General features: G+C 40.4%; 1 protein-coding gene across 1 annotated transcript; it reads left to right on the top strand.

The window, feature by feature from the left end:
• The first annotated feature begins 8,874 nt into the window (after positions 1–8,874).
• PLAAT1 (phospholipase A and acyltransferase 1) lies at positions 8,875–12,114 on the top strand. The gene is made up of 3 exons (XM_040429995.1): positions 8,875–9,013; positions 10,091–10,359; positions 12,013–12,114. The coding sequence occupies exons 1-3, from the start codon at positions 8,875–8,877 to the stop codon at positions 12,112–12,114; spliced, it is 510 nt and encodes a 169-aa protein (XP_040285929.1).
• Positions 12,115–14,121: the final 2,007 nt, after the last annotated feature.

The raw sequence follows: 14,121 nt of genomic DNA, 5'->3' as shown, positions 1-14,121 counted from the left end.
GTTGGCTACCTCGTCCTCCTCCACCGCTGCTTCCACCTACACCGCTACGTCCACCGCCTCCTCAAACTCCTACTCCATATGGACCTCCACCTCATACATCAAGTTTTTTTTTTTATTTGTACGTATTATATTTTATTTTATGTAATTTCACTAATTTGTCTGTTACATTTTCGGGTGAAATTCACCAATTTTTGAGTGTGATATACCACTGCTGTACCTAGTAGACAGGTTTAAAAAAATTCACTAATTTGTCTGTTACATTTTCGGGTGAAATTCACAAATTTTTGGGTGTAATATACCACTGCTATACCTAGTAGACAGGTAAAAAAAAAAAAAACTAATTTGTCCGTTACATTTTCGTGTGACATTCAACAATTTTTGGCTGTGATAGACACCTGCTCTACCTAGTAGGCAGGTTAATAAATTTCACAAATTTTTCTGTTACATTCTTGGGTGACATTTTACAATTTTTGCAGTGAATAAACCCCTGCTCTGCATAGGTGACAAGGACCGAACATTTTAAAAATAATCTGTTCCATTGGTGGGTGACATTAACCCATTTCTGGCGATGAAAAATCATTGCAGCCATTGATCTCCCTTTTATGAGGTCTCCCTTTCTCACGCTCCCTCTCCGGCGTGGAACCCTGATTCGCCGATAACCGTGATCAACATAGTAGGCTCAGAAAAGAACATCGAAAGTTTATAGAGAAGATATCCAAATGGATGGTGGACGTCACAGGGACGTGCAATCAGGCAGAAGTTATCTAGAGTCAACAAAGTGGCAGCAGGGCCTTTCCTGGCTAACGTTTCCAAACCCAAAATACCCCAGTGACATTCCCTATAATTTTTTATTAATCATTCCAATAACAGGGCATCTTAAGAGTCCTGTGTTGTTATTTATTGTTCACTACCTCCCCGAGTTGGGAGTGGGTAATTGCAGCGCGTCCCCTCCTTTCCTTCAATTCTTCAGTTTTAATAGCTTCTCCCACATTTCCCCTAGATTACAATTAAATTTCATCCATTGATCTCCCTTGGATGTGGTCTCTCTCTTTTTTTTTTTTTTTTTTTTTTTTTTTTTATAATTAACAATTTTTATTATTTTCTATTTTTCATAGCAAGTTACAAGCTTTAGGTCAAGTTTTGAAAAGCATTACAAATTACAAGCTTTAGGTCCAGTTTTTGTAAAACATTACAAATGACGTAAAGGAAATCATATTTGTATCCAGAAAATTGTCAAATGTTTAAACAGACTAACAGGTAATAAAGTCCAACATAGACAGGTTCAGCAGTATTCAGACCAAAGCATGAGTAGAACAGTTAGGGTATTCCAGAGTGGGCATAGTATCAAGGGACTCAAATTAAAACCTCTGTGATAAAACGGAATGGCAGATGGGGTAGGAGGGACGTCTTTGCATAGTATGAACCCACGGGTGAGTAGGAACCCTTTTCATTAGCATCTCAATCAAATTTTCTATAGGTTTTCCAGGGTGACCATATCTTTAGAAAGGAGGATCTAGAGTGAGATTCCCAATGAGAGATTTCCTCTAGTCTATATATCTGGTCAACTTTATTGATCCAATGATCGGTACAGGGGATATCGGAAGACAGCCAATTCATTGGTAAGAGTAGTCTGGCAGCCGCCAGCATAAATGCAAAGAGAGAAGATTTATATATACCTATGCTACTTATCCCCAGAGACAACAGCACTAGTTCAGATGTACAGGGAAGAGAGGATTGGCAAATCTGGTTACACAGCTGGATAATCCCATGCCACCAGGGGTTGATTAGGTCACAAGACCACCAGATGTGTATAAAGGTACCTTTAGATACATGGCACCTCCAGCAAGTATCAGAATAAGTTGGACTATACAGGCATGTTTTATCAGGGGTCCTGTACCATCTCATAAGAATTTTGTAGCTGTTTTCCTGAACACGTATGCATCTAGATATCTTGTGTGGGAAAATTAAGATCTTGGCGATCTCTTGGGGTGACAAATTCCGTTTTAGATCTCTCTCCCAGAGGCCCACAATGGCTGGCTTAGGAAGGGAAGGGGGTGATTTTAGGTGTTTATATATTTTTGAAATGGTTTTTGATGGGTATGTCTTACTGCAAATCATTTCCTCAAACCAGCTTGTTACTTTAGTTTGGGGGGTGTTCTTCGCCCAGAGAAGTGATTCTGTCTTAAGAAAGTGTAATAACGCGGGATTGTGGATCTGTGCGCCAAGTATCTTGCAGATTTCAGGATCAGCAACAACACAACCATCATGGTCAAGCAATTGTGAGACTAAGATCTCCGAAGTTCTTATGGCAATTGGGCAGCTCTCTCTTAATTCTTTGGGTGCCAGATTAATAATATCTCTTATAAGCAGAAGGGGGGAAGGGAGAGTAAGGCTTTCAGGGTTTGAGGAGAATTTTTTCCAAACCTTTAAGGTGTTACGAGTAAGAGGGTTGGAAGTCAAGCTATATGGTGAGAGTGGTCTACGAGATAATATTAGGGCCCTAACTGGTGAAGGGAGTAGAGCATTTTCTAATTTTAGCCAATATTTATGGATTGGTTCTCTGATCAAGTCCAGAGCTCTAGAGAGTTGGATAGCTTCCATGTAGGTTTCAGGGTCTGGGAGCCCAATACCACCCCTAGATCTAGGCTTGGTTAGGGTATCAAAGGAAATACGAGAGCTTTTGCCTTGCCAGATGAACTTACGAATAGTTTTATTTAAGGAGGTAAAAAAGGATCTTGGAATTTCAATAGGAAGAACTTGCATCAGGTATGTGAGTTTTGGCATAATTAAAGACATGAAGATATTTTTTCAGCCAAACCAAGAGAAATAGTGAGAGTCTAGAGAATCTATCTGAGTTTGTATGGAAGCTAGGAGAGGTAAATAATTTAGATGGAAGAGGTCAGATAAGTGGGGGGATAGTCTTACTCCTAAGTAAGTCAGTTGCTGGGTTTGCCAATTAAATGGGGAGTTTGCTTGGAGAGAAGAAAGGGTAGTAGAAGAGAGGCCTATATGTAATACTTGGGACTTTGAGGGATTAATCTTAAAGTTTGAAAGAGAGCCAAAAAGGCTAAGTGTCATTAGAATCTTGGGCATAGACTTATGAGGGTTGGTAGTGGATATTAACAAGTCATCAGCAAAGGCAGCTAACTTGAATTCCTGGGTCCCTACTTTCAATCCTCTAATTTCCTCATTTTGTCTAAGGGCTTGCAGGAGGGATTCCATCACCAGGACGAATAATAAGGGAGATAAAGGGCATCCCTGTCTCGTCCCATTTCTAATAGAGAAACGGGAGGAAAGAATTCCATTGACTGACACGGACGCCGAGGAGCGGGTATACATAGCAAACACAGCATTAATGTATTGTTCCGGTATTTGAAATTTTGATAGAGTTAGTCTAATATATGACCAGTCCACTCTATCAAAAGCTTTCTCGGCGTCCGTGCCAATCAGTACTAGGGGAGATTTTCTTTTTGAAGCATAATACAAAGAATCTAGTATTTTGGAGGTATTATCTTTTCCCTCTCTTCCTCTCACAAAGCCTACTTGATCGGGGTGAATTAGAGCAGGGAGAAAGTCTTGTAGTCTAGTGGCTAGCATCTTGGCTATAAGTTTAAGGTCAACATTGAGTAGGGAGATTGGGCGGTAGTTAGAGCATAGTGTGTGGTCTTTGCCTTCTTTAGGAATAATTATTATGGTGGCGTTGGTCATTTCAGAGGAGAGTGGGACATTAGACATTGCGAGGTTACAAATAGGGAGTAAGTGGGGTAGCAATATATCTTTGAAGGATGAAAAGTAAGATATAGGTAGGCCGTCTGGACCAGGGCATTTTCCTCTGGGGGTGGATTTAATGGCCACTTTTAGTTCTGGAATAGTGAATGGTTTAGCTAAGGATTCTTTTTGTATTAATGTTAGTGTTGGGAGGTTGAGAGTGTCTAGGAAGGAATTAATATTAGAATTTCTACCTAAAGCAGGGTTGGGGAGTTCAGAGGCTGGCAGGTTGTAGAGAGAGCTGTAAAACAGTTTAAACTGCTCAGCAATCTCTTCAGCTTTAAACATTAGGGAACCTTGTGGAGATCTAAGCGATTGGACATAACGGGAGTTCCTTCTCTGTTTAATTCTGCTCATAACATATTTAGAGGCCTTATTTCCGTGAGCAAAAATCTTTTGTTGAGCAGATAAGAAAAATTTAGCTGATCGTTCGTTTAGGAAATTCTTTAATTGAGCTCTTAGGGAAGATAGTTCCTCTAGTTGTTGGGCTGTCATAGAATGTTTGTGCTTTTTTTCGGCCAGGTGGATTTTTAACAGCAGATCATTAATTTTTTTTTCCGATTCTCTCTTTAAAAAGGAGCATAGGCTAATCAGTCTGCCTCTAATATAGGCCTTATGAGCGTCCCAGAGAACCTGGGGGGATATATCAGAGGTGTTATTGATTGAGAAATATTCCTCGAGGTAAGAGGATATAAGGGCTACATGTTTATTGTTATTTAACAGAGATTCATTAAATCTCCAGTTAGGGGGACTATTGGTTTTTTGGTTGGTACTTATTTCACAAAAGACTGGGGCATGGTCGGATAAGGTGATATTGCCAATTTTTGGGGAAGAGCAGAACCGCAGTTTATCTTTTGGAACCAGAATGTAATCTATTCTGCTGTATGAATTGTTAGCTGTGGAATAGAAGGAGTAGTCAATTTCATCAGGATTGAAGCAGCGCCAAATATCTAAAACTCCCAAGTTATGTATCTTTGTATGCAGTAGACTAAGAGATTTCCCAGAGATTGTGGATTTTTTAGAGGAGGTATCAATTGGAGGGCTCAAGGCGATATTGAAGTCACCTGCCACAATCAAGAAGCCTTCTCTATGTTTCTCTATCAGAGAAAAGACTGGAGTGAGCCATTTGATTTGATCCACATTTGGGGCGTAAATGTTTGCGAATGTAAACATGGATTGACCTATTTGGCCTATCAGGATTATATAACGACCTTCAGGGTCTTGTACATGTGATTTATATTGAAAAGGGAGCCCTCTATTAAAGCCAATGCTGACTCCCCTCGAGGCCGCACCCCCAGCCCCACAGTGATACCAAGAGGGGAACCTAGAGTGAGAAAGATTAGGATACTTCCCATGTTTGAAGTGTGTCTCCTGTAAAAAGACCACAGAACACCTCTCTTTATGCAGTAGAGACAGTATCTGACATCTCTTAGAAGGAGACCTCAAACCCTTAACATTGTATGAGACTAACTTAAAGTTTGCCATAATTTTTTAAGGAGGGAGAGAGTAGGGAAAAATCTAAATGGTGCTTCCAAAAAGAAATAACCAACCGGCAACAAGGTAGAGGAGAGAGTGCGGCCACGAGGGAAGCCAGAGGGCACCCAATCACCCGGGGGAGTCCCAATATGTGTGGTCTGGATCTGTAAGGCTTTCCGTTTGCACGCTAGCAAGAGTATTGAAGTTGGGTCTGAATACCTGTCAAGATATAGGTAACAAAGAACATTAAGTAAAACAATAGATAACAGCAAAAGATGAGTAAAAATCATCCAAACATAATACAATTTATTAATTACGCCTGACTGTTCAGTCGGCATATAGAGGGGGGAAAGGGTATGTCACCCAGAAGCATCTCCCTCATTAATGTTATGTATACTGGGAAAAGATGGTTCATGCAATGTTAATAAGATGGAGTAAAATAAAGCAAGAACAGCGTGAAATTAATAATATTTTTGGAGCCAGAATGATAGTGAGTAAAGCCATCATGGTCCCACCCACCCTAAAGCCAGTATGGGAAGGACAATGACGGGAAACCTCATCCACATCTGTTGGCAGCGAAATGAGAAAAGGATTTGACATTATATGTAAATAAATGAAAGTTACGCCTGTGATAACAGAGGCATATAAAGACCAGCCTATACGGGGGGCTACCTAAAAAAGGGTGCATTCTTAACTGTCGTTATGACTAACCTGGCCTTAAGACAGATGGGAAGACTCAGTTGAGAAGTCCCTACTGTATCCCCGTCTTTTACCAAGTGAAGAGCAGAGCATGGGTAAAGAAGGCAAGAAAATACAGGCTAAGCTCTCCACTCAGTAATTGGGATTTCGTCACTCAGTATGCAATAGAATGATAAATACAATAAGTAAGTCCCGTATAGTGTACAAATTAAATCTCTGGTCCTAGAGGAGATAAAAAGCAGGTTAGGTTAGATATCACCCAAGGCCAGGCGTTTGGGGGTGGAAAAGGAGTTCCTTCTTTTGTTTCTCTGTGGCTTTGGGGTATGTTGAGGTTCCCAGGGGATCACCGTCGGAAGATCAGGTAAGGAGCTCAGACTCTGGACCATGTCCCAATTTTCAATAGGTAGAGGAGATATCTGCAGGAGGTCGTATGCTTTATCCAAATCTGTAAAAGAGGAAATATGGATGCGTCTGCCTTCATGTAAGAAGGAAATCCCAAAAGGAAATGTCCATCTGTAGATGATTCTGTGTTGTCGTAGCCAATCTGTAAGAGGTTTCAGAGCTTTGCGCTTTTTAAGTGTAGATTGCGCCAAATCTTGGAAGATGGTGATATTATTTTCTTCCCAATCCACAGAGTTTGCATTTCTGGCACTTAGCAGTATGGCTTCTTTTACAGGGAAGTGAAGAAATTTGCAAATTACATCTCTTGGGGGTTCATTCGCTTGAGGTTTAGGTCTAAGGGCTCTATGGGCCCGTTCAAGCAGGACCTCATGAATTGAGTCTGGACCAAGGAGTTTGAAGCATATCTGAATGACTGTTTCAGGAATGTCCGCATTAGTGACGGATTCCGGAATCCCTCTAAAACGCAGGTTGTTGCGTCTAGATCTATTTTCTTGATCTTCCATAGCTGTATAGAGGGCATTAATATGGGCTTGGGCTAGTGACAGGCTAGATGATACTCCTTTTTGGTGATGGAGGACTACGGCCTGTGTTTCCTCCAGCACTTCCACCCTCCGGCCTATATGTCTCACATCTTCTTTTATTGAGGCAATGTCTAGACTAAGGGGGCCCAGGGCTTCTGTTAGAGCTTCCTTCAGGTAAGCTCTGGATATAGGCAGACCTTCTGCCTCTCTGGGATCGACCCCTACCTTGTCTTCGCTGGCATCGGCAGACATCTTATGTCCTGTGCGTGGTGTGCCGGGCGCCATCTTGGATTCGCGGCTCATTGCCGCTGCTGCAGCTTTTTTTACATATTTCTCCATCTCTCCGGTTTGATTCTGGGAGCGATTGCTTCCCTGTGGGTCAGTGGGTTTCTGGCCTCCGATTTTGACCATCTTGGATCCAGTGAGCTTAAGATAGTGGTGCAGAGAGGGATATGCAGGCAGGAGAGCAGCTACTCACACGTCCATCCGGCTCGAGCGGTGGCTCCGCCCCCCCGGATGTGGTCTCTCTTTCTCACAATCCCTCTCCGGCGTGGATCCCTGATTCACCGCTAACCATGATAAACATGGTAGGTGCAGAAAAGAACATCAAAAGTTGATAGAGCAGATATCCAATTGGATCGTGAACATCACAGTGACTTGCGACATGGTGGGGCCGTATGTTTGCACAAGCCTACACGAACTGACTGATGGTTCTGCCCCCTGCAACTTCTGGGTCTCCAAATTGGGCACATGGACTGAGCTTGCCTTTTACGCCTTGGAGGTGCTGGCCTGCCCTGCAGCCAGTGTATTTTCTAAACGTGTGTTTAGCATGACTGGAGGGGGTTATCACAGGTTATATTTCCCAATGTTTTTAAGGTGTACCCTAATTTAAAAAAATATAAATACATTTAAAACCAAAAAGCAGTGTAGGCTACCTCCTCCTCCACTGCTGCTTCCACCTACACTGCTACATCCATCGCCTCCTCAACCTCCTACTCCATTTGGACCTTGTCCTCCTAGATCGATTATTATTTTTTATTTCTATGTATTTTATGTTATTTAAAGTCATTTCCCTTTTCACATTTGTTTGCAGAGCACTTGCCATGCTCTTAACCACATTTTGCTGGCATTTGCAGCCCTCTAGCCCTTTCCATGACATTTTTACAGCCATTTTAGTGCTCAAAAGTTCTGGTCCCCATTGACTTCAATAGGGTTTGGGTTTGGGATCAAGTTCGGGTCAAGTTCGGGTTCCGAACTCAAACTTTTTTGTGAAGTTCGGCCTAACCCGTCGAACCTGAACATCCAGGTGTCCGCTTAACTCTAGTCATGCCACATTCTCAAGCTTCTTACTTTCACTTTCTAACACGTGTAGCCACCATTTTAGGAAAAATACAATTCATTACTGCGAAGCACGAAATTCGGATTCGTTGCAAATAATAAATTTCTTGAAATTCAGATCAAAGTCAATTTGTTCCATATACAGTAATCATCCTTTCATGGATTTCTTTAGGCTTCTTTTGTTCCTTTGTAAGGAATTTACCGTAATCACAGAATGAAGCTCCAAATCCCTTACTTTCTTTGTAGACCCGCACTGTACTGCACTTGCTATCTTGTCACTTCCAGTACTTTTATCAGACTGAACTGCTTCTGTGTGTGTTGTATATCCATACATGTCTCAATCTGCACAGGCAAGCTCAGCTCTCTAACATGAACAGAACATTCCGGGATAGATAACTTATTGAATACCCCTCATAGTGGAAAATACAGGCCTCCTTGTACAAATAATTTTGAAGCTACTGATTTATGATATGTATTTTGTTAATTACAATATATGGATAATACAGAAGAATTTACCTATGATAAGGTTAGTTAGTTATATGGACTCTGAACATGGCCATTCCCATCTTCGCTCCTAGCATGGCAATTCACATTACTTTGGCATTGAGAATATACATTTATTAATGTTTCAAAGATATAATAGGAATAGTTTTCAATTTCTGTTTTTCAGATGGCTTCAATTGACAGACACAATGAGGAGATTCCTAATAATCTCCAGCCTGGGGACCTAATTGAAATATTCCGGCCAGCATACCAGCATTGGGCACTATATCTTGGTGATGGCTATGTCATCAATGTTGCACCAATGGGTATGTATGGAGAAGATCATTTTGTTTTTAAGCACACTAGTTTAAATAGGAAAATATAAAGTGAAATTGTTAAAGGGTCACTAAGTTTTGGTAAAACTTTTGATATGTCATAGAGAGTCTGAGTGCTGTGACCCCCACTAATCACTAGAAGGAGGACATGTTGTGCTCTCTCCTCCCTGCAGGAAACAGTGTTAATAGAAGTCTATAGGCCCATTTTGATTCTATCCTCTGCAGTGAGTAGAGAGACAGTGTGACATGCACACACTTCTCTGTCATCATTCTAGCAATCAGTGGGGATCTCTGCAGTCAGACCCACACCTATCAAAACTTTCCATATGTCTCTATATCATGAAAAGTTTTACCAAAACTCAAGAACACTTTAACCTTATTGTTACTTTAGCATGAAAATGAGTCTTTGAAATCTTTTAAAAAGGGATACACGCTTTACTCTTTGATGTTCAGTGGTTTACTGTTCTTTCCTGAAGACCAAGTGGATTAATTTATTGAATGCTTGGTTTGGTCAAAGTTCATCTTTGGTAGACTAGTTTCTTTTTTGCCTTTCCAGGAGACTGAATGGCTACTCGATTGATTCTTGTATCTCTCATTTCTAACATGCTAATAATAACAATTTTAAGGTTATAGGGACTACTATTATTAATTCTGGACTATAGAAATCCTTTACACATATGGGTTTCAACAATGGACCTGGTGCATCTTGACTACTGAGCTTCATGAAACAGTATGGAGTCATACTAATAATATAATGACTAATCTGCTATATTGGTTTGGCAACGTTATTGTACTTTTACATAGAAACGTATGCACATAACTAATCACTAACTAAAGAAATGTTTAATTTTATGGATCCAAAGGCAGGATCATGGGGTCACATCCCAGGTATCCAAGTCTATCAATTGTGTTCCTATAGTCTGGCAATGGCCTGTTTTTGTTGATTGTTCTAAAGGGCAACTACTGAATCTTGACAGTAGTACTGCATCCTGTAATTCAATCAAATATTGGTATCATGAAACAGAATTTCATGAACCTCAGCTGAAACTTTCCCTCTTTCATTAACAGAAGAAAACACAGTTGCCTCATTTTCAAGTGCAAAGTCTGTCTTCAGCAGAAAGGCTCTTGCAAAGATGCAGCTCCTCAAAGATGTTGTGGGAAATGATACTTACAAAGTGAACAATAAGTATGATGATAAGTACACACCACTTCCAGCAGAAGAAATTATTCAACGTGCAGAGATATTTATTGGACAGGAAATATGCTATGACCTTCTTGGAAATAACTGTGAACATTTTGTCACACTGCTTCGTTACGGAGAAGCCGTATCTGATCAGGTAATATGCTATAACATTATTTATTAAATAGTCACTAACTTTTCAAATAACTTTGCATAAATTACTAGAATTGAAAAATATAAACGTTGTAATATATCTTAGAGAAAAATAACTTTTTCCCATCATAAGCTCCTTTTCCCCCTACCTTCTTTACTAAATTAACATTCATTCTGAGATTCTTGCTAAATTCATGTTGTGAGACCAAGACAGACTGTCTGCTCACTGAAGGATCAAGTTACAGGTGCCCATAGAAGTCTATGTAGAAGGGTGGGACTTCAGTGAGAAAGGAAGAGTCACAGACTTTTCCCAAGTGCTCAATTTACTTCAGTACTGCTCAGTATAATTTAGAGAGAACTAGGGAGCAAAATCTCCATTTTTTTTTTCTCTGTGTAGTCTATGGGAGACATAATTGTAGCTAGTCTTAATCCACTAGTTTAGGGACAACTGAAAATTAGAGTTAAAGCCTGCAGAGAGGTGAATTGATTATCAAGCAATCACAGTTTTGCCTTTGTAAGCGTGGCTCAGATCCTTACTCTTGTCCATTTTAGCCACTTCAAACACTTGAACTTCTAGAACTGATGTCCTAAATATTTCACTTCTTGGATTATACTCTGAATGAACACTACCTCCAGCATTTACAATATATTAGCTAATAAGGACATGGGAGAGACATTAAAACTAGTGCATTGGAAAAGTGGAGGAGATGGCCATAGTTTTAACTTTTCATTGTTCACAGATTTTTGGGAAAAACTACTTTCTCTTTGCACAAGTTTTGATAAATATCCCCTGCATAATGTTTATTCTCCCTGTTCTGTAAAGGTCTATGGAACAGGTCAGAATTATACTAGCATTTAGGGGGATATTTATTGTGGCTCTCAGCCATTTTTTAGGCTTAGAAAAGTTTCAAATTAATTCCAGGTGCCAATTTGAGATAACATTTATAACTCCATAAAATTCTTGGACACCCTCATCACTTTTCCTATAGGTGGGCAGGATGTTGTCAAGTGGAGACAGACCGTAGGTGGGACCTCTACTGGCTGACATTTAACACCATGACTGCAGTAGATTTCAGCTTTGGAGCACAGGTGACCCAACATGCACCACAAAAGGAGAGTATGCCTCTTAATTTTGATGCATCTCACGCCAGCACAGTACAAATTAAAGGGGTTAGTTGGGTTTTACCACAATCTCATTTCTGGGATCACTTGCCGTATATTGTGCATAAGATAGCTTGGTGTTAGAACCCACAGTGCATGAGCTAGTCTGAATCTGTGATGAGATATTCAAATGCACACATGCAATGTGGGTTCTAACCCCAGGCTAGGATCATATGCCCAATGTGCTGCACGTGATCCCTGAAGTGGCTGCTGCACAAGATCGCAGTGCAACCCTGGTAACCCCTTTTAGACTGGTGTACATAACGCCGGTCTTAATAAATCTCCCCCCAAGTGCTATAGTTAACTTGTTTTGGATTTGTTGCATGCAAGAAAAGAGCAACCAAAGGAGCACTAATGTGAACCATACTATAAACCACTTCTACTTATAGAAACAGCACTTATAATCTGCCATTTTGCTAATTTTTACCAGTGAGATGTCAATTTAGAATGTGATATATAGTCACATAGTCTTAGATGCACATGTGTTCTTTTGCAGGCCAACAGAGCTATAAGTGCCGTTGGGTTCGTAACTGCAGCTGCTGGAGCATTTTCACTTCTTGGTATATTTCAAAATAAATCAAGACAAGGACAATACTGACACAGAACAAAAGAATTGAGTGTGGAGCAACATACAATAAAATCACACAGAACACTGATATTGTACTCCCTGTGATTAGTGTTGATCACGAATATTCAAATTGCGAATTTTAATCGCGAATATAGGCACTTCGAGAATTCGCGAATATTTAAAATATTGCAAAATATATTCGTAATCGAATTTTGTGCGAATTTTCGCAATCAAGAAAATAATGCCTGAAGATCATGAATTCGCGAATTCTCGAATATATGGCGAATATTCGCCCAAATATTCGCGAAATATCGCAAATTCGATTATTGCCCCTGCTGCTCATCACTACCTGTGATCAAGAATTTGATGAACATCCACACTCTGTCACTTTTGTACAGCCACAAAGCACAGCAAACATCACTCACATTTTCAATTTTAAGCATGAATTTTTGTTTGTTCATTGCTTTACTTTTTCTGATAATCTGCCATGTTGATATTAAATTAAGGTTTTTACTTCATATTCAATTAACAAGTAAACTAATTTAATGAACCACTTTGGAAACTAAAGAAACCGGCCACACATACATTGAATATTTTCTGGGGGTACTAAGTCACATGCAATATTTGCTTCCAACAATTACTCAATATTACAGTTACTCATACTATAGCAAGGGTACTCAACTAAGTTTACATACCTGGGGCTGCCGTTGGGTGAAAGTCCGAGCTGCAAAATAAATGTAAGGAGGCACAACACCAGTGGTGTGTAGTCATGAGCGGCAGGGGCTATATTCGAATTCGCAATATTTGACAAATATTTTGTAGAATATTTGTCATATAGTTGCGAATATTCGAAAAAAAAACGAATATATAGCAATATGAATATATTGCTATTTATTTGTTTTTAGAATATTCGTCATTTTTCATCATCTATCTGAAGTGAACAGTACACATGATTCCCCCCTGCTTAGGGTATCTGGTTCCCAAAAAAACTGTTCTTATCTGTCCGGGCACCTTATGATTTCTGCCCGCTCCAGTCAGTGCCCGTTGTCGTGCACATGGAGCGTCTCCATCACCATGGGAATGCCTCTGGGTTAGAATATACCATCGGATCTGAGTTTTCACAATCTCACAACAGCGAATAGTCTTGATTGATGATTTATGAACAGCGCCCTCTATTGGTTGCATAGTCTTATGACAAGACTATTCGCTGTTGTGAGATGATCGTTTTTTAGAATATTCGTCATTTTTCTCCATCTGAAGTTATGATTCCACCCTGCTTAAGTTGCTTGTCAAGCAACTTAAGCAGTGTGGAATCATGACTTCAGATGGAAAAAAATTATGAATATTCTAAAAAATGATGACCCTTCAATACTCCCTCACAGATTGATTCCCCCTTATGTGGCCCCCACAAGCATTATGATACCCTCTTAAGTACCCCATTACAGTGATCTCTTAAGTGACCCCACACAGTATTATATCCTTTTAAGTGGCCCTCACATAGTATGCCATCCCCTTAAGTGGCTTTCACACAGTGATGCTCCTCGAATGCCCTCTCACATACTGTAGTGGTGCCTCCTAAAGCAGTCCCTCACACAATGTCCCCTTATGTGGCTCTCTCAGAGTGATGTCCCCTCAAGTGCCTACTGACAGTGATGCCCCATTAAGTGGCAGACCACACAATATGATGACCTCTAAAATGCTCCCTCATGGAGATGCTGTCCTAAGTTCCCCTTAATCCCCTCCTCAAAGATTGCATAGTGATGCTCCCTTGTTTCCCACGTGGAGGGATGTCCTGCATTACCTTCACTTTAAATATGTACCTTCCCCATGTTCCCTGCTATCAGCTCTGCAGTTTCTCCATCAGTGACTCATTGTTAGCAGGCACAATGCACTGCTGTGCTGAGCCACAGCCAGCACAAAGTGGAATAGATCTTTGCTCTGTGCTCTATTGTCTGTGGCTCAGCATGGCAGACACAATGATGTCATTAAACCTTGCCTGCCAGCACTGAATCACTAAAGGCTCCCTACTTCACCACT

The sequence above is a fragment of the Bufo bufo genome, chromosome 4 (assembly GCF_905171765.1).
Source record: "Bufo bufo chromosome 4, aBufBuf1.1, whole genome shotgun sequence".
Lineage (NCBI taxonomy): Eukaryota > Metazoa > Chordata > Amphibia > Anura > Bufonidae > Bufo > Bufo bufo.
This window is presented reverse-complemented; position numbering and strand designations above follow the sequence as displayed.